The 21106-nt window shown below is 39.5% G+C and overlaps 1 protein-coding gene across 1 annotated transcript in view; it reads right to left on the bottom strand.

The window, feature by feature from the left end:
- Positions 1–293: 293 nt before the first annotated feature.
- spock2 (SPARC (osteonectin), cwcv and kazal like domains proteoglycan 2) overlaps positions 294–21106 on the bottom strand; it is a 288070-nt gene continuing 267257 nt past the window's right edge. The window contains exons 9-10 of the mRNA XM_051922933.1: positions 10103–10240; positions 294–5104 (exon numbers count right to left, since the gene is read on the bottom strand). Coding sequence (XP_051778893.1) covers positions 4959–5104; positions 10103–10240 — 284 coding nt within the window. The 3' untranslated portion in view covers positions 294–4958. The remainder of the gene's footprint in view (positions 5105–10102; positions 10241–21106) is intronic.

Here is a 21106-nt window from a genome sequence, read left to right as displayed (position 1 = left end):
TTACCAGAGAACAGAGCTCCCACTGACTGACCCCACTCTTAGGTCTCAGCTTCTTTAAAGCTGATATTTCAGTTTTTCACCCTTCATGCGTCTGTTTTGTTTAAAAATACACTTTTCAATTAAAAGGGGGTGATCCAGCTGGCACCCCAACACTTCTTGGGACTCACCCGTTGCTCCTTCCACCCGTCCACACACTGTACACTACAGGTAAGTAGAGTAAAACGAAACATTTTAAATGACTTTGTTGTATGTTTCATTCCAATATGAAATAAAAAAAGTGTCAACAATAAAAGTAAAGTTTAAATGAATAAACCTTTAATAAAAATTGAATTTACTGATTGCACATTTACCACCATGGATGGAATAACATTTTTATATTATCATTTTACAAACATAAAAAACAGAAATGCGGCTTACCAGAAATGAATCTTTAGAAAGTACAGTGCCATTATCGGTAGTTTTTTTCTCTTCAGTTCGGCCAGCAGGGTGTTGACAGTGTAATATTAATGCAAGAGGCCTCAGGCAAATTGCCATTTAATGTTAAAGTGCTGAAAACATGTAAAACTACATACATTTCACTAACATGCACTTCTAGAAACAACCTAGATTATATACCATGTTCTGTGGCAGGCATAAACAAAATGATTACAATTAAATGAGGAGAAAAACATATTCATAATGAAGTTCAAGTATACACAAAACCTCAAGTAACATACATATTATTCTCGTTACTAATCATATTAATCATAAAAATTAGTTCAAGTAGGATAATGAGGACAGTATTTGTAGTGGCACATTTTAAAGTATAACCTTTTAAGAAAGTTAAATCAGAAAGATCTGTTTATTATAAGGATGACGCATTGCGTTGTGACAATGAAAATAAATCTGGATCGATTATGCTAACTGGTGTTGTTTTTCCGTAATACTAAATATATCTGAATACAACAGCACCGTTGGATCAGCAGATGTGGGAAAACACCAAAGTTGTTCCTGCGGCATACCTAGGCCCGGCAGAAATGTTTCACCACAGTGACACAAAGCGCTTCAGCATTGAATACAATTCTTTGTACAGAGATAGCTCAAGCAAAGTAAAAGAAGAGCAAAATCCAATTTCTAAGAAGAATAATCACAAAGATTATGCATCGTGTAAGTTAAGCTCATGATACTGTGGTGTTATGTCAATTATGTACACTTCACATCTGCATGTTTCGGTGCATTTTGAGTTAAAACTATGGACGACCATACGAGGAACCCTGTTTTGAAACAAACCACACATACACTTTCTAGTGAGGTCTGGAGTGCTCGTTGCCTTTTTGACATCGTTTACTTTCTAGTCTCAATCACAGCTCTTTAGTGCAAGTTGTCAAGGACCGCCGCCTCGTCCAGGTTTTTCTTTCCTTTTACCTACGGTCCCTTAGTTAACATCATTTATCTTCTCAGTTGTTCAGCGCCAAATCTTTCATTCTGTCACCTAGACTTACTCAAGTCACACTCTTATAAATATGACTGAACCTGCTCAAGTGGCAGCAAATGGGAGATTAAAAGCAGAAGAGGAAACCTGGAGATACTGCAGCCCTTAAGCACTCAAGCTGGGGCTCGACATTCGACATCCTGTGCCGCTGCTTTTACAAGGAGACATGTCTCAGTAGCGCTGCACTGTTTTTTTTCTTAATCTGTGGAAACAAACACTTGCCTTGCAAAAACAAATTTGCCTGCAGGAATATTTATTTTAGGTGACCTGGGAGCGTTTTGACATTCTCAATATGCTAAACTAACTTAACATTTCTTTAAGAGTAGATGCCAGGTATTCAAATTCATGCACCTTACACACTTTAGGAGTCCTAGAAAATGAAAGGATCTGCAGGAGATGCCAAAAAAGGGTACGTGGTTATAGAGTTTCCAGACACCAGAGTGCAAAGCATTAGAAAAAAAGTGATGTGATTTCTGAAATAGTTTCTATATAAACATCAGAGCACGCTGGGCGCACATCCTGTGTAGATGAGTACCACAGAGTTTGGTTGAAATGTTAGAATCCTACCCTAGGAGTATGCCATTTTCTCAAAAGGGTTAATACAAATAACTTTTGTATCGATATAAAAAGGTGCCATGTTGGGAGTCAAGCTTTTTCTCTCTTATAAAGATGCATTGTGTCTTAATCAGGACTCTTCGGAAAAATCATACTTTTTTTTTTGTGTGAGGGGGATTCATATTAGATGCAATGCACAACAAATATGTCTAAAAATGCCATGTTTGTGGGTGGGCTGAGTGCCAGTTTTTGTTTTTTTTTTCATTAACACATACATTTTGCAAACACAACACAGAAACACCACATTTGCGCTTTAATTGTTTTTAGAATTTTGTCTGGTCTCTTTGTCACACTATTACCATGTGGCACAATGGATATTATTCACTTCCTTTGACTGCTCTGCCCCATCTGAAGACATTGTTGTAGAAAAATAACAGTTTTGAAGACCTTTACATTTTTGACAAGAGATGTTATTTATTTCCTGGAACTTACAAGAATTGAATTGTAACTTTTTCTTCTATCGACACTGGAAATTTGTTTCTATGAATGCATTGCTTACTATTTTATGGCTACGTACGTGCAAAATTGAAAGAATTCCTTATTGTTTCCCTTAGCTATAGAAAGCATTAAAAGGAATGGCAATAATAATTCTAAATCCCACTGAATATGGTCTTCGGATGTAGTTACTTCTACCAGTTCCCCATTAGTGGTGGCACCCAGGTATAATGTTTCCAAGTAAGTAAGTAAGTACGTCGAGCTGTTACATTACTTACAGACCTAAAGAGGTGGAATTCAAACAGCCTTGGCATTTTTACAAGGTTACTTGCACCAGTCCTGGTTATCGATTATTCCCGACCAGACAAAGCCAGAAGAAAAGGAAGTAAGCTTAGGGTAGGCACTGTGGTAAGTATATTTGGTATCTTTAGTAGCCTTCAGGAGGTGTGTTATTTTCTTATTTTATTTACTAGGGTATAAGTACTGCTGTCTGATTATCTTCCTCATAGAGTGTGAAAGATTGGTGTCACACATGCATGGACATAAATCTACAAACGTGTACTGATCATCCTTGCAGGAAAACGAGACCCTCATCCTGCTGTGGTTAAAGAACATCCCTGCACTGCTCAGGTTTGCAACGACGCTAACGTACCTGCGCTCACAATTCAGTGTATTCCTCAACCAAACCGAAAACCTTACACTGACCAGGCCAGCCATCAAGTGGAAAACCAAGTGAATTAGTCAAGTGAGCTCAAGGAGGCTAAAGTTGGTGTTCAGAGCAGAGTCATGGCATCACCGTGCTGCTCAATTGTAAATTCTGGCACAATTTTTACAATTTGGCTTTATTATACTTTCTCCTTGTCAGATTATAATTGTCCGCTTCAGTGCTTAGCTGTGCAGCCATGTATTGTTTAAATGAATGAACTACACAAGGCTGTGTTTTTAGGACCAAAGCCGTTTGCAGTCCAGATCCTGGAGAGCAATAGTTTTAAAATTCTTATCATGAATTTCTCAAAACTGTGAGCAAATGAAAGGTTCATAATAAAATGAGTATTAATGTAGTAATTATGAGAAAATAGCTTACCGGAGAACTCTTCTTTCCTACAAATTATTGATTCATAAATTAATTGATAACAGAGATTATGGAGATTTACTTTGAGCTAGGAATTGATGCAATGAATGGGGGATACAAAACTGATTTGAGGGGGTGTCGTTATGGGTAGGGGCTCACCTCAATCTGCGTGGTGAAGCATTTGTGTTAAATAATGAAATGTAAACTTGAGAAGTCTGCATGGGTGAACGACTGCAATATGCTTAGTATGAAATTTTTTTTTAAACCCTGGGGTTCCCTCAAAAGCTATTGTGACATGATTTTAGAAAAGCATGAATTAGGACATTGTGACTTTGGCTTGTCCTAGGCTCCAATTCCTGACATTATGATTTCATTTTCTAAAGTCTTTGATGTATTTTGGCTTGATGCGAGTTAACAGGCAGGGTAAGGAACAAAAAAGCAGAATCAACAAGCTGGTTTGTCATGTTAGATCAAATGATTCAAAGTTGGCCAAAGAACGGGCATTCCTGTTGACCAGGCAGCTTCATTGCTGTTGAACTGGTGATTTGGTCTTTCTAAATAGATTTATTCACAAGTTCAACTCTCTGGTTTCTGAAAGAAATGCGGCATACAGTGGCATCCCTGCATAATTAATAAGCCACACGAGACATGCTTGATGACATGACAGACATCTCTCTGGCAGACAGTTTTTTCTTTCTCTGCCTGCCCACAAAAGGCCACTTGGAATTCTATCAGCTGGCACATTTAGCTTTTTGCTTCCTTTTTTTATACCCTATGAACTGGCGGTCAGCAGCACTTATCCCTTTGAGGCATGTTAGTCTGTAACAGGTCAAGTAAAAAAAAGAAAACTGGTTCACCTGTCATGGTGACAACAACCAAATATATACGTATTTTACTGGAGAAGATAAAGCAGCCAGCAGCAAAGCACAAATGTTTGACAAACACAAATTATATTTCGCAAGACTTTATATGTTGCTCCTGTAACTACCTTCCACAGGGAACTCCTAACACACGACATGTCTCCTATACCTGTAGTTGACACAATGTTTGACAAATGTCATGGGTGTGTGGATTATTTTTGAAAAAGACATGGAAGCTTCCAGGTGATAACCAAGAAAAAAGGGTGAATTTTCTAATTTGGGGTGGGAAATCATCTCGCTGGAATTTCATTGTATGCACTACAATAATAATTTGCAAGTTATAGACATATTAAGACAAAGTCTGATCTTCTTCAGAGTCAATGCTGTACTGTATGTGGTTAAGAGCCTGCCCTTATTTAATGTTTACCTGTGATCCTTCCTGCAAGAGCTAGAGCTGCTCTCCCAACATGGCCACCAACACTCTACTGCAGACAGTAACATTGTTCTACCATATGTAGCCCCCATCATCCGCTTCTCCTGCTTCACCCTCCTCCTCTTCCGCCTCTTCAGCATTCTCTTCTACCTCCTTCTCCTCTTCATCTTCCCATCCCACTCCACTTCCAAAATCCCCAGAGTATCCAACCAGATCATCTACAAGAGAACAGGACACAAATGCGGAAATGATCCATAATTCTTAGTCTGAAATTCATAAAACAATGTAATAAAAACTCATTGATCATAGTGTTTTGAACTGACTGCTAAAGATAAAAAATATTGTAAAAATTCCATTCTAAAGTGAAGCACTCTTTATAAATTTAAAAAATTGCCCAGCCTGCACTTGTGTTTATAAAGGAACTTAAGGTAACCAAGGCACCAATGTGAAAATGAAGGCTCTACAACTTACCAAATACGTCCACTTGGAAGCGGCAACGTGTTCAAATTAAGAAAACGAGCCTTTCATATTTCTGAGGCGCGCTTGTGACAACTAAACTAAACTGGAAGTACTACATTTTATCACAGATTTTTGGTAGTATTTTTTTTTTTGCTTGCAGTGGGTGTTGTGGGAGAAAGCTTGGACACAACCACAACCAAAGACGTATCCGGTAAGTCTGAATGCATTTTCTCATGTTGGCATCTCGATACCCTTTACCACCATTATAAAAAACATGAGCAGGCTATGTATGTCAAGTCAAAGCGATCTTTATTGTCATCTCAACTATACACAAGTATACAGATAGACGAAAGTGCGAAGCTGAGGGTCCACGGTGTAACAACATGAAGTGCAAATAAAAAAATTAAAATTAAATTAAAAATAGAATTAAAATTGAAAATTAAAACATTGTGCAAAGACAAGACATTTTTTTCTTTTATAAAAAATGCTTCACTTTAGAACACAATTTCATGTGGCAAATTAATGTACACCATGATTGTGTAGAAGTAATTCAAATACAAAAAATACGGACTGTATGCTTAAATTAATGTCCTTTTTCTATGTGGTACAACAACTGCCATCCCAAGCACTGCACAAACAGATGCTGTCTATATTTCTAGCAAGTAAAATGGGGGGTTCAATATCTTGTTTGGGGTCTCACTGTGGGTCTGGATAACAATTTGAACAGGTCTCCATGTTGTATCAGATTGCATAATATTTATACAGCTTTAGAGTGAATAAAATGGGCAAAAGGCCACACTACAGTAATGAATCATCCTTTTTTTTTATTACAGTTTTGCTTGGAGATGAGCCTGTCCCACCATCATTAGCCAAATGAAATCAACTCTGCATGGAATGCTACCATATCATAAAGTATACTCAGGGATACATCTATACATGGCAGATTTGGAGTCACCAGTGAACTTAGCATGCACATCTAGCGGAGGTTACAGGGAGAAGAGACCCATCTATCATTTGTTTCGTTTTCTAACCCCACTTATTTCAGTTTAAGGTCATGGGGTTGGGGAGACTGGGAGAATTAGGTACATCCTGGTTAACCTTGGATAGGACACAAGTCCGCTGTTAGCACATTCAATCTCTCAATTTAGAGATGCCATTCAACCAACCAACACATTTTAGTAGAGACCTTTGTAGGCAAAGTTAGAGCATGCACAGAAACAAAAACTTTGGGGTAGGATGTAAAATGCAATTCAAAAACAGAAACCAGAGATTTATAAATGCTTTTTAACCGTGTTTAATTAAAAACAGTACAAAGACAAGATATGTAAAGTTTAAACTAATCAGACTTATTTACTTTAGTAAATAAACACTCATTCTAAATGTGATGCCTGCAACATGTTCCAAAAAGGTTGAGACAGGAGTGTTTTTTCCACTGTGGTACATCAGATTTTCTTTTAATAACATTCAGTAATCATTATGATCTCAAGGCACTAAATGTTGTAATGTTGAAAATGGTATTTTTTCTCCATTCATGCTTGATATAAGACTTCAGTTACTTAACAGTCCTGGGTCTCCATTGGCATACTTTGCGCTTCATAATGTGCCACATGTTTTCAATAGCAGATAGGAGAGAAAGGCATGCCAGTCTAGTAACCACATGCTCCAATGTGGCTTGGCATTGTCTTGATGAAATTAGCAAGGATGTTTCTGAAAGAGATGTTGTCTAGATGGCGGCATATGTTGCTGCAAAATGCATATGTACCCTTTGGCATTAATGGGGCATTCACGGATGTACTTATTTACCATGTCATGGTGTAGGCAGTAGGTGCATAAAAACGCTCTGACAATGCCCAGTCCTTTGAAGCTCAAGCCAGACTGATGGATGACGCTGCCACTGCCTGTTTCTCCAAATGTTTTCTCAAATGCCGAATTTGGTCTACAATTCTTGGGCTTCCCCTCCAAGATCGGGTATCAAGAGTTTGATTGGAGTTGTAAATTTGCAATGTAAGCCTACATCAAACAAAGCTAAGTTATTTCTCCTACGTGATTTCTTACCACTAGGGAGAAGTATCGCCTTTTACGGTTTATCTATATAGATTTGGATTAAGTAACACATCAAAATCAGTGACAAACTCATTCCCAGGGAGTGAGCGCCCCCGGCTGGACACACATGGGCACTAACATACCCTCATACCATGACAGAAGCCAACCTTTGGTACCACAAGAATGATGATAGACCATGGTATCCATTATCTCCAAAAACAAGTTGAAAGGTGGACTCGTCAGACCACAGTACACATTTCCAGTCCATCTCAGATGAGCTTTAGCCCAAAGAAGTCACAGATGTGGAATGATGTATGGCTTTCACTTTGCATAGTATAGTTTTAGCTTTGCTTTGTAGGTGTTGTGACAAGCTGTGTTTACTGACAGCAGTTTTTCAAAAGTACTCCTGAGCCTATGTGTTTATATTCATTACAGAAGAATGTTGTTTTTATAATCAGTGCCATCTTAGGGACTGAATATCATAGCCTTTCAGTAGTAGATTGCAAGCCTGCCCTTTATGTACACAGATTTCCCTGAACTCTCTGAATCTTTTAATGATGTTATGAACCGAAGAGGGTGAAATCCCAAAAAATCTTTGCAATCATATGTTGAGAAATGTTGCTTCTAAACTGTTCAGCTATTTGCTCAGTTTAGCACAAAGTGGTGAACTTTGACCCATCCTTGCCTGTAAATGACAGGATGCTCCTTTTATACCCAGTCATGGCAGCATCACCTGTTACGTGATCACTTACTTATCTGGAGAAAGTTCCAAAACAGGCTTTTGAGGAATGTACTGCAGGCATCAAAACTGGAACTAGCTTATATTTACCAAATTCATTTTATGAGGTAAAACATTATACAGTATAGCTGTGTAAACCCGTGCTGTAAAAAGCCTGGGATCCTAGAAACTATCGAAATCGTCAAAAAAAATTGAAATTTAGAGATGTCAGGTAATTAAAAGGAGCTACTCTGGGCATCTCTCTCCTAGGAGGTTTCGTTTTGCTGACATGCTCGCATTGGGCGACTTTGTCTTTCTTCAGAGGTTTTGATTTGCTGATGTGCTTGCCTCGCACCTGTATTAGCGGCTGAACGAGTGACGCTTTCTTCTGAGGTTTCGATTGCTGAGTGCTCACCTCACTTCTGTATTAACGGCTAAGCGAATGACTCTTTCTTCGGAGGCTTCGTTTTGCCAATGTGCTTGTCTCGCTTCTTTATTAGCGGCTAAGTGAGTGACTCTTTCTTTGGAGGTTTTGTTTGGCCTTGCTTGTGTATCCTCGCAGGTGGAGGCACGGGACGGGCAGACACACACACTTCCACGCGTTTATATACAAGATATCTTGTCCTTGTGCTGTTTTCAATTAAATATGGATAAAAATCATTCACAAATCACTGCTTTCTGTTTTTGTTTGCATTTATTTGCTGTCCAGACATTTTTGTTAATGATGTTGTACATTTTCTTAAAATCATGGTGTTGTAAGGCAAAAAAATGCCACCATGCCCGCCCAAAACGAGTTAGCCTTTATTTTTATAATCTATTTTACAGTAACCTCTATTATCAGACACCTTTTAAATCATTTCATTCACAGCTATTTTGTGACCTTTTCAGAACCAGTGAAGCAGGCCAAAGATGGTTTTCTCATTTACTCTTTTTTCGATTTAAATTCTTTGCCTGTGTTTTGCGTATTAGTTATATAATTGCACATACTCATCTTTATTTCTAATGCCCACATTTTGCCTCTGCATTTGTCACACTGAAAAGTGACGGAAACCATGTGACAGTAGGACGACGTTCTTACTTTTTTACAGGAGGTGAAGAACATGTCATCTACTGTAGATGTGCCCACACGTTAATACCCGTGGCGTCAGAAATGGGATTGCTTATTAAAAATGATTTATAGCCCAGGGTCTTTGATCATTGATTTTCTAAGCACTTTCAGGTTTCACTTTAGTATTCATAAAATAAAATACCATACTCCTAATGTCCAATCACATGACGATAAATTTTACTTGGACACAAATTTGTATGCTTTGTTGATATCTGCTAAAAAATAAATGAACTGGTGAAATTTAAGAACATGATTTTTAAATATCTATTTAGGATAAACTTCCCTTTTTTTGAAAAGCAGTAAAGTGCTGTAAGAATTAAGAAGAGTTTCAATAGGAACAATTCTAGCAGGCCATTTTTATAATTACTCCGTTTTTTTCAAACAAAAAGAAGATATTTTTAGATAGATGTGCTTAATAATTGAAAGGTCTTTGTTGAACCCACAACTTCTGTGCAAGACGATCCAAATTAATCTTACTTGTATAAGTCAAGTTTTACTGAACACTTTGAAGCTGATGGAGTTATCATTATTTTATTACATAAAAAAGATTTAGTAAATATCAACCACAGTTAGTTGTTGCACTCGACAGCCTTTCTAATCAATTCAAAGCTAATGGAGATACTGTATTTTTATTAGAGAGCAATTTCTCTTTCTCGATTGTGTTTTGAGGTGAACCAGTCAGAGTAATGGCTGCCATGGCTCACCATTCAAGGTATGCCAACTGTTTTGCTTGCCAGTCCTTCAGCAATGAGGCGACTGCTCTGAACTGGCTGTTCAAAATGTGATCAAAAGCAAAACCCTACAGAAGCACACACATGGACCATTCTGATTTCCATACAAACCCAAATCTGGTGATGCACCCATATTGTTCAGTTGAAAACATCTTACCACAGTCAGGGTTGCCATGGATACGGGATCCTGCCAGTTCACCACCGTGCTGATCGACACACCAGCATTCGCCTTTACTCTGGTCACACTGTAGCTTTCTGTAATAACCATCTTCATCACAGCTGGGAATATACATACCTGACAATGAAAGTCAAATTAGTATTACACCGAAAGCAATGTATTTGTAATTTGCAACCAGAATATTTCAAAATGATGAAGGCACCAATTCCCTATCATCTTTGAAAGCACTTTAATATTAAGCATATGTAACACATAGCATACTATATGTTCATTAATCCTGGCATGTATTGCACATGATAGAAAGGACAATACTGTGCAGTTCAGAATATTGACATCTAGAAATAGTCATCTTCATTCAAAACGCTGAGGGCTATTGGAAAAAAAAAACAGATCTCAGTTTTGTTTCCTTTAGCAAGGTGTCCATCCATCCATCCTCTTCCGCTTATCCGAGGTCGGGTCGCGGGGGCAGCAGCTTGAGCAGAGATGCCCAGACTTCCCTCTCCCCGGCCACTTCTTCTAGCTCTTCTGGGAGAATCCCGAGGCGTTCCCAGGCCAGCCGGGAGACATAGTCCCTCCAGCGTGTCCTGGGTCTTCCCCGGAGCCTCCTCCCGGTTGGAGGTGACCGGAACACCTCACTAAGGAGGCGTCCAGGAGGCATCCTGATCAGATGCCCGAGCCACCTCATCTGACTCCTCTCGATGCGGAGGAGCAGCGGCTCTACTTTGAGCCCCTCCCGGATGACTGAGCTTCTCACCCTATCTTTAAGGGAGAGCCCAGACACCCTGCGGGGGAAACTCATTTCAGCCGCTTGTATTCGCGATCTCGTTCTTTCGGTCACTACCCATAGCCCATGACCATAGGTGAGGGTAGGAACATAGATCGCCTTGCGGCTCAGCTCCTTTTTCACCACGACAGACTGGTGCAGAGCCCGCATTACTGCAGATGCCGCACCGATCCGCCTGTCGATCTCACGCTCCATTCTTCCCTCACTTGTGAACAAGACCCCGAGATATTTGAACTCCTCCACTTGGAGCAGGATCTCGCTACCAACCCTGAGAGGGCACTCCACCCTTTTCTGGCTGAGGACCATGGTCTCGGATTTGGAGGTGCTGATTCCCATCCCAGCCACTTCACACTCGGCTGCGAACCGATCCACGATCACGGCCTGATGAAGCAAACAGGACAACATCATCTGCAAAAAGCAGTGACCCAATCCTGAGTCCACCAAACCGGACCCCCTCAATGCCCTGGCTGCGCCTGGAAATTCTGTCCATAAAAGTTATGAACAGAATCGGTGACAAACGGCAGCCCTGGCAGAGTCCAACTCTCACTGGAAACGGGTTCGACTTACTGCCGGCAATGCGGACGAAGCTCTGGCACCAATCGTACAGGGACCGAACAGCCCTTATTCCTTATAATATTCCTTATAACATATCAGTATACCCCCCCAACACAAACATGCACACACTCTCTAATCAGAGTATTGGAAGCCACTGTTATTTTTCTGTGTTCACCTCAAACCATTTCTTATTTCTATTATAACAGAGGATTGTGGGGGTGCTGGAGCCAATCCCATCAGTATGTGAAGCGAGGCCATCTCCGGTCACACTCTCATTGGGCCAATCAACCTAACCTGCAGAAGGAAGCCAGAGTGTCCACGTAAAACTCACACACATGCACACACACACACACCCTTGAGGATCTGTACAGATCAGATCAGCTAAGATTTGGACAGATCAAGTGGTAGCACAAACCACTGGGCCATGTTTTCGTTTATCATTGCACTTTAAAAAGGATAAAAAATGTACACTCAGGTCTTTTAAAATGAAGGAAAACGGTTTTTCTTCAACACATATTGTTATAAAAAAGCTGAAAGGTGCTATTTATGAATATTTACAACATGTCAACAATAAATTGTTTTGACTTTCACTTTTATCTTGCGTAATCAGAGCCACTATAAAGCAAGCATGTAAGTTTGTAAATGTGTAACAATGTTTTATTGATAAAATGTATGCAGCACAGACCTGACAATGACTCAGTATAGACATGGCTATCGTTCACCCAGAAGTCCCCTTGCTTTACTCCCACCTGCTGCTAGCTATGGCAGCCTAAAATCACTTTTTGATACTCATGAGCACACACCCCATCAAAAGCAGGAGGCCCTTCTCTACAACCCATGTTGATGGTGATTTCTCTGAGACCACAAATATCTGTCATCTCACGCACTAGAGGGGTTATAAAGTTGGTTAATGCTTGACAGAGTGAGCCAGTTTAAATGACACTTTTGTGTTTTTGTTGAGTATTTTTGAATACTTGTGGCAGGACTCAAACAGGCAGGCTAGTTTGTTTCTGATCAAGAGAAGTAAATTGGGTCACGATCAGTCTGGAGAGGCCCTTGATCCCAAAAGCTTGGACATGTTCCCTTGAATGATCTTTACGCTGTCTCACGTTTACCTGTATAAAGGTGAAAGTAGGGTGAAATGACACCTTTTATTGGCTAACTAAATAACTGGATTACAAATGCAAGCCTTCATCAGGCAAGGTGTTACAATCTATGGCTAACACGGTACAACACTCTACTGCCCTGTATAAAGGTGTAAACCACTTAAATAGATACAGTTATTGCCACCAGCACGTGGCACTCTAGGTGATCATTTTTAGAGGGTCAGCTGTGACTGTATTTGTGAAGAGTTGCAGTTGTTAGATGCGAGTCAGTGGCACCTATTTCACGTATTTCAATGGAAGCAGGTTAGTGTTAACAAATCTGATTTGTGCAGCAAAATGTAAACAAAATGTTTGTGAATGTTATGTGGTGAGATCTGGCAGATCACGGACGGGTTAAATACTGTTGCAAGTTCTTTTTTGATTTTATCAGTAGTTTATTAAAATTGCAATTACTTTCAATAGACAAACGTGTGCAGAGCTGTAAAGCTATCCACTGCTCAGCATAAGAAAACATTGAATTCAATTGAAATGTGGCTCGGTGGTGCTGTGGTTAAGAACTGCTGCCCAACAGTTAAATGGACCTCTCTTCATTTTTCTTGGTGGTTATTCACCAGGTGGTTCAGTTTCCACCAAATCTCATTGATTTGTGTGATAGATTTGAATGACCTAAAATAGACTGCCGTCCACATCAGGGTTAGTTCAAGTCTTGCGCATGATGCTGCTAGTATTGACTTTAGCTCCCCACAACCCTACAGTGGAAAAGGCAGACTTAAAGATGGATGCATGGATAGATGGATAAATTTAATTCAATTTCTGCTTTTAGTTTTCTTAATTATATTATTAGCACATTAGCACCTTCTAGAACCTTCTTATCTTCTTCTGAAAATGAATATTTTACAAAGCAATTTTCCCCTGTCGTAATCCCAACAGCATTATATTGTCAAAAAATGTTACTTTAATCTGATTCAAATGAAATGTGCAAAAAAAAATCCAAATTGAAATACAGGCAATGCTGAGAACTGAACAATACCTAATATAAACTATCTATGTGACACAAAAAAATCTTATAACCAAAAGATACTTTTTTCTCTGAATGTTTTAATGATGTTATGGGCTAAAGATAGTGAAGTCCCTGAATTCCTTGTAATCATACAATATGTTGAGAATATAACTGAGCTATTTGCAGTTTTTGCACAAAGTGGTGAACTTTGACCCATCCTTGCCTGTAAATGACAGGATGCTCTTTTTGTACCCAATCATGGCAACATCACCTGTTACCTGATCACTTATTTACCTGGAGAAAGTTCCAGACATAAATAGATGTAAGTTTTGTGCAATGCACTGCAGGCATCAAAACTGGAACGAGCTTTACAAAATTCGTATTATGAGATAAAACATTATATATCTGCTGTTTTCAATAAAATATGGTTAAAAAATTACAAATCATTGCTTTTTGTTATTATTTGCATTTTACATACTGTACCAAAATTTTTTATAATGAGGTTGTACATTTTCTTAAAATAATGAGGTTGTAAGCCAACAAAATGCCACCATTCCTGCCCAAAACAAATCAGCCTTAATTTTTAAACTAAACTTATTACAGAATATTATTAGACACATTTTAAATCATTTTATTGACAACTACTTTGTGACCTTTTTAGAACCAATGAATCATGCCAAATCATTTACTTTCTTTTGGATTAGTAATTTTTTGCCTGTGTTTTGCATATTAGTTATATAATTGTGCATACTCATTTTTATTTCTAATGCCCACATTTTGCCTCTACATTGCCTTTATCACACTGAACAATGATGGAAACCATGTGACAGTAGGAGGACGTTTTTTTACTGTTTTACAGGCCGTGTTTAGCAAAGATGTCACTTGCATGCACCCACACGTTAATACCAGTGGCGTCAGAAATGGGATCGCTTATTAAAAATAATTTATAGCACAGGGTCTTTGATCATTGACTTTCTGAAAAAATTTCACTGAACAGACTGAACAGTTCCAAATTGCATTATGTAATATCATCAACTGTTGAATTCTGCTCTGTACTTGTAATATTTTTATCGCACTATTATATTGTATTGGGGATTACTTGTGTTCTGTTCTGTGTATTGTATTGTTTTGACCCCCTTCTCTTTGACACCCACTGCAGGCCCAACCCACCTGGAAAGGGGTCTCTCTTTGAACTGCCTTTCTCAAAGTTTCTTCCATTTTTTTCCCCTACAAGGATTTTTGGGGAATTTTTCCTTGTCTTCTTAGAGAGTCAGGCTGGGGGGCTATCAAAAGGCAGGGCCTGTTAAAGCCCATTGCGGCACTCCTTGTGTGATTTTGGGATATACAAAAATAAATTGTATTGTATTCATAATATAAAATAACAGCTTCCTAATGTTCAAATACTCGACAATAAATTTTACTTGGATACACATTTGTATGCTATATAGCTATCAGGCTTAAAATACTGAAAAAATAAATGAACAGGCGTAATTTAAAAACAGTATGTTTCATGATTTTTAATCCGCCACCAGTACTGTTAGCCAACAGGGTGCTGGCGGAAATTGGGCTACTGTTGGCTGAAGAAGAAGAAGGAGAAGAAGAGGGGGGGACGTGTCCGGAGGCAGGAGGAGAGGAGGAAAGTAAAGAAAGTGGAACTGAGGGTAGTTACTTTGAATGTTGGCAGTATTACTGGTAAGGGGAGAGAGTTAGCAGATATGATGGAGAGAAGGAAGGTTGATATATTGTGTGTGCAAGAGACTAAATGGAAGGGGAGTAAGGCCAGATGGATTGGAGGTGGAGTCAAATTGTTCTATCATGGTGTGGATGGGAGGAGAAATGGGGTAGGAGTTATTCTGAAGGAACAGTATGTCAAGAGTGTTTTGGAGGTGAAAAGAGTGTCAGGCAGAGTAATGATTATGAAGCTGGAAATTGGAGGTGTGATGATGAATGTTGTTAGTGCATATGCACCGTAAGTTGGGTGTGCCATGGGTGAGAAAGAAGATTTTTAGAGTGAGTTGGATGAAGTGATGAACAGTGTACCCAAGGGACAGAAAGTGGTAATTGGAGCGAATTTCAATGGGCATGTTGGTGAAGGGAACAGTGGAGACGAGGAGGTGATGGGCAGGTATGGTGTCAAGGAGAGGAATGAAGAAGGTCAGAGGATAGTGGAATTTGCCAAAAGGGTGGACATGGCTGTGGTGAATACATATTTTAAGAAGAGGGATGAACATAGGGTTACGTACAAGAGTGGAGGAAGATGCACACAGGTAGATTACATTCTATGTAGAAGAGTTGATCTGAAGGAGATTGAAGACTGAAAAGTGGTGGCAGGGGAAAGTGTAGTTAAGCAGCATAGGATGGTGGTCTGTCGGATGACATTGGAGATCAAGAAGAGGAAGAGAGTGAGGGCAGAGCCAAGGATCAAATGGTGGAAGTTGAAAAAGGAAGACTGTAAGGTTGAGTTTAGGAATGAGGTGAGACAGGCACTGGGTGGCAGTGAAGAGTTACCAGACAGCTGGGAAACTACAGCAGATGTAGTAAGGGTGACAGCAAGAAGGGTGCTTGGCGTGACATCTGGAAGGAGGAAAAGGAAACCTGGTGGTGGAATGAGGAAATACAGTAGAGTATACAGAGGAAGAGGATGGCAAAGAAGAAGTGGGATAGTTAGAGAGATGCAGAAAGTAGACAAGAGTACAAGGAGATATGGCGCAAGGCGAGAGGTGGCGAAGGCTAAAGAAAAGGCATATGATGAGTTGTATGAGACGTTGGACACTAAGGAGGGAGAAAAGGACCTGTACTGATTGGCTAGACAGAGGGACCGAGCTGGGAAAGATGTGCAGCAGGTTAGGGTAATAAAGGATAAAGATGGAAACATACTCACAAGTGAGGAGAGTGTGTTGAGCAGATGGAAAGAGTACTTTGAGAAGGCTGATGAATGAAGAGAATGAGAGAAAGAAGAGGTTGGATGATGTAGAGATAGTGAACCAGGAAGTGCAACAGATTAGCAAGGAGGAAATAAGGACAGCTATGAAGAGGATGTAGAATGAAAAGTGAATGAAAGCTGTTGGTCCAGATGACATACCTGTGGAAGCATGGAGGTGTATAGGAGAGATGGCAGGGGAGTTTTTAACCAGATTGTTTAATGGAATCTTGGAAAGTGAGAGGATGCCTGAGGAGTGGATAAGAAGTGTACTGGTGCCGATATTTAAGAATAAGGGGGATGTGCAGGACTGCAGTAACTACAGGGGAATAAAATTGATGAGCCACAGCATGAAGTTATGGGAAAGAGTAGTGGAAGCTATGTTAAGAAGTGAGGTGGTGATTAGATCATGCCCAGAAAGAGCACCACAGTTGCGATGTTTGCTCTGAGGGTGTTGATGGAGAAATATAGAAAAGGCCAGAAGGAGTTGCATTGCATCTTTGTGGACCTGGAGAAAGCATATAACAGGATGCCTTGAGAGGAGCTGTGGTATTGTATGAGGAAGCCAGGAGTGGCAGAGAAGTACATAAGAGTTGTACAGGATATGTACGAGGGAAGTGTGACAGTGGTGAAGTCTGCAGTAGGAGTGATGGATGCATTCAAGTTGGAGGTGGGATTACATCAGGGATCGGCTCTGAGCCCTTTCTTATTTGCAGTGGTGATGGACAGGTTGACAGACAAAATTAGAACAGGAGTCCCCGTGGACTATGATGTTTGCTGATGACGCTGTGATCTGTAGCGATAGTAGGGAGCAAGTTGAGGAGGCCCTGGAGAGGTGGAGAGATGCTCTAGGGAGGACAGGAAAGAAGGTCAGTAGGAACAAGACAGAATACATGTGTGTAAATGAGAGGGAGGTCAGTGGAATGGTGAGGATACAGGGAGGAGAGTTGGTGAAGGTGGAGGAGTTTAAATACAGTACAGAGTAATTGGGATTGTGGAAGAGAGGTGAAAAAGAGAGTGCAGGCAGGGTGGAATGGGTGGAGAAGAGTGTCAGGAGTGATTTGTGACAGACGGGTATCAGCAAGAGTTAAAGGGAAGTTCTACAGGACTGTAGTGAGACCAGCTATGTTATATGGGTTGGAGACAGTGGCACTGACCAGAAAGCAGGAGACAGAGCTGGAGGTGGCAGAGTTAAAGATGCTAAGATTTGCACTGGGTGTGACGAGGATGGACAGGATTAGAAATGAGTACATTAGAGGGTCAGCTCAAGTTGGACGGTTGGGAGACAAAGTCAGAGAGGTGAGATTGCGTGGGTTTGGATATGTGCAGAGGAGAGATGCTGAGTATATTGGGAGAAGGATGCTAAGGATAGAGCTGTCAGGGAGGAGGAAAAGAGGAAGGCCTAAGCGAAGGTTTATGGATGTGGTGACAGAGGACATGCAGGTGATGGGTGTAACAGAACAAGATGCAGAGGACAGAAAGATATGGAAGAAGATGATCCGCTGTGGTGACCCCTAACGGGAGCAGCCGAAAGAAGATGTTTCATGATTTTTAAATGTCTATTTAGAATAAACTTCTTCTTTTATGAAAAGCAATTATAATGAGTTTCAATAGGAATAATTTTGTCAGGTATTTTTTTCTTAATTCTCAATGTTTTTCATTAACATCAAATAAAAAAAAGCTACTTTTGGAAAGATGTTTTAAATAATTGAAAATTTGTTGAAATAATTTGGCAACCATTCATCATATAGGAATTCATTGGTATTATAATAAAGAAAGGAAATTTTACTACAGAGGATTCCAACATGGACTCTACAACTCATCTTCTTTGTGCCAAAGGCCCAGCTAATACACTGTGTGTATTTGAATGGGCAAGAGACTAACTTATTATTAAATATTAAACTGATCACTTTAAATTCCAGACATTTGAAATTAACTATCTGTGATTTGATAAGATAATATGTGTGTAAAACAACAGAAACAGATGTCTTTGAACCTAATGATTTTAATTATACCTTGACTCTGTGAAACAAAATTGAGTTCATTTTATATAATAATAAAAAGAGGAATATTCTGTGGAAGCAACTCAAGAATTTGAGTCACTTTATGTTTTCACTCATCTCCTCATTGTGTCATGAGGAGAGCAATGCATTTCAATTTGTCACAATCCTTATCCATTGTTCTATCCAAAAAAATAATACCTTCACCTCAGAGACAATTTTGATTCCAATTTATCAACTCAGATATTTTATTTTTCCAGTAGATTCTGAGAGAATCTTCTTCTATGTACATAACACTCTTAGAACTATACAAAGAGCAAATTTCATTAAGTAAGTTAGCAAATGTCCTTCCCATAAACTATGGAGAGCTGGAAGGAATCCAGAACAGTTTGAGTAATATGGGCAGCGAATAGTTCCAAGCCAGGAAAGGTGGGACCATGTTGTCATTTTTAAGGCTTAGGAACACTGGAAACAGGCAGTCTTAATCCCCAGACCACCAAGGTGGTTGCACATGGACCCAGACTTTAAAAATGGGATTGTGTTGCTCTTCAAATGAGGTACCCTGGAGTATTTAACCTGAAAAACATATTCACTGCAGATGGTTGAGTTTAGAGACTGAAGGCTAGTTGAGCCAGAGAATTTTTGGTTGTATGTGGCTTGAATGGTAAAAAAACAGATATGAGATTTGAGAAAAGAAAAAAGTTTGTTAGAGAGGTGGGCAAGAAGTCAAGTCACTCCATCAGACTGACATGACTTTAAGACTGTGTAGGCTGGCCTTCAGGGCAGCAGAGTAGTTATTTTATAGGAAAAGAGGAAGGGATAAGAGGAGGTTTATGGCTGTGGTGAGAGGACATGCAGTTGGTGGGTGTAACAGAGCAAGATGCAGGGGACAGGAAAATATGGAAGAAGATGATCTGCTGTGACAACGCCTAATGGGAGCAGCTGAAAGAAGAAGAATAAAAATTCATGTTTTGATGTCTGTTGCTTGCTTGGCTTTATAAGAGGTGCGGAGAGATGCTATGAAAAGTGTAATTTTTACTTACTAGTTTTTTTTTCTCTGGCAGGCACCAGTTCCTCTAAAAATTACAAACGATTTGTGAGTATAAACCCTTTCCTTTATAAAAGCAATGACAGGCTTTGAAAGATTCTAAATTATGTAATATTTAAAGACACCATAAGGATTCAATGTATATAGTATGTAAAACTCATGGTAGAGACAGAAAATTTAAGTTGGTAGTATACTGCAGTCATTTAGTTTTCCACCACAGTTTAAGGCCAACTAAGATGTATAAATAAGCTAAGAGAATAACAGAATTCATCTGATTGTATACTGTGTTTTTTTGCGTCTTGCTAAAAATATATAACACTTTGTTTCAACAATGTCTGAAGTTTGCATTGCTTGTTAAAAGTCAGGTCAGGCTGGTAGCATGCACTGGTACAGCAAATTGCTGTACCTACAACACGACAAAATAGCTTGGGATCCTGGTTAGCAACTGCCCAGGCAGACATGTGGTCCAGTCAAGGGGAAATGACCATCTACCTGCCACAGCCAGGTGTTATGTGGGCGTCCCCTTGGCCTGGTCCAGTCCCTTGGGTCCTCAAAAATTAGGATCCTGTGAGCTGGATCACCCTCAAGGAAACGTGCCACATGACCATAGTGCCATAACTGACGAACCCTTACAATGCAGGCAATGTGCCTCTTTCGGGACTACATGAGCAACCGAGTGTTAAGAGTGTTTCTTTTTAAATTAATGTTCTGTTTGTTTATCTATTCTATTTTGCACATAATCCTCAGGGTGTTTTAAGCAAGAGCATGACATCAGTCCAGACTAGGGTATGGGGGGGGCAGGGAGTTTAGGACAGGCCAGGTTTAGATCTGCATATGAAGGAACATACAGTAGTGTCAAAATAAAAATGCATAGTAATGTAAATTCTAACCTAGCATTTGCAAAAGTAAATTGCCTAACACATTAAAGATAACTTGCCTTAATGCTAGAAGTATCAAAAATAAAACAAGTGAGTTGAAGTTGTATGTAGCGGAGCATATTTATGATATTATAGTAATAACAGAAACCTGCCTAAATAACAAAGATGGGGATAAATATAATGTAGAGGGCTACATATTTTATAGGAAGCATAGACAGAACAGAAAGGGAGGTGGTTTGCTGTTTATGTCAAACAGAATTTAAAAGCATGTCCTATTCAGTTGAATGATGAGCCCATCTTAGTGAGGACATCTGGCATCATCTGGAAAGCATTAGGGACAGAGGCCTTATTTTAAGAGTGTGTTATATACCTCCCAAAACAAACAATCATTTCAATACACATCTTTTTAGTAATATTAAAAAGCAGCTTTATAGGGGGATATTGTAGTCATGGGGGCCTTTAACTACCAGAATATTAACTAGGATAATCTTGCAAATAGTGGAGCACAAGAGCAGGAGTTTTTAGAAGTAACTGTTTTTTAGCAGAGTATGTTAAAGCATCAAAGATGGGGGAAGACTGTCTAGATTTAGTATTTTATGATAATCAGGATAGAACTGAGGGTGTAGAGGTCATTGAAGCACTAGAGTCAAGTGACCATAATATAATACAATTCTCAGTGTTTTTGAAGAGCG

Source organism: Erpetoichthys calabaricus, chromosome 2 (assembly GCF_900747795.2).
Source record: "Erpetoichthys calabaricus chromosome 2, fErpCal1.3, whole genome shotgun sequence".
Taxonomy (NCBI): domain Eukaryota; kingdom Metazoa; phylum Chordata; class Cladistia; order Polypteriformes; family Polypteridae; genus Erpetoichthys; species Erpetoichthys calabaricus.
This window is presented reverse-complemented; position numbering and strand designations above follow the sequence as displayed.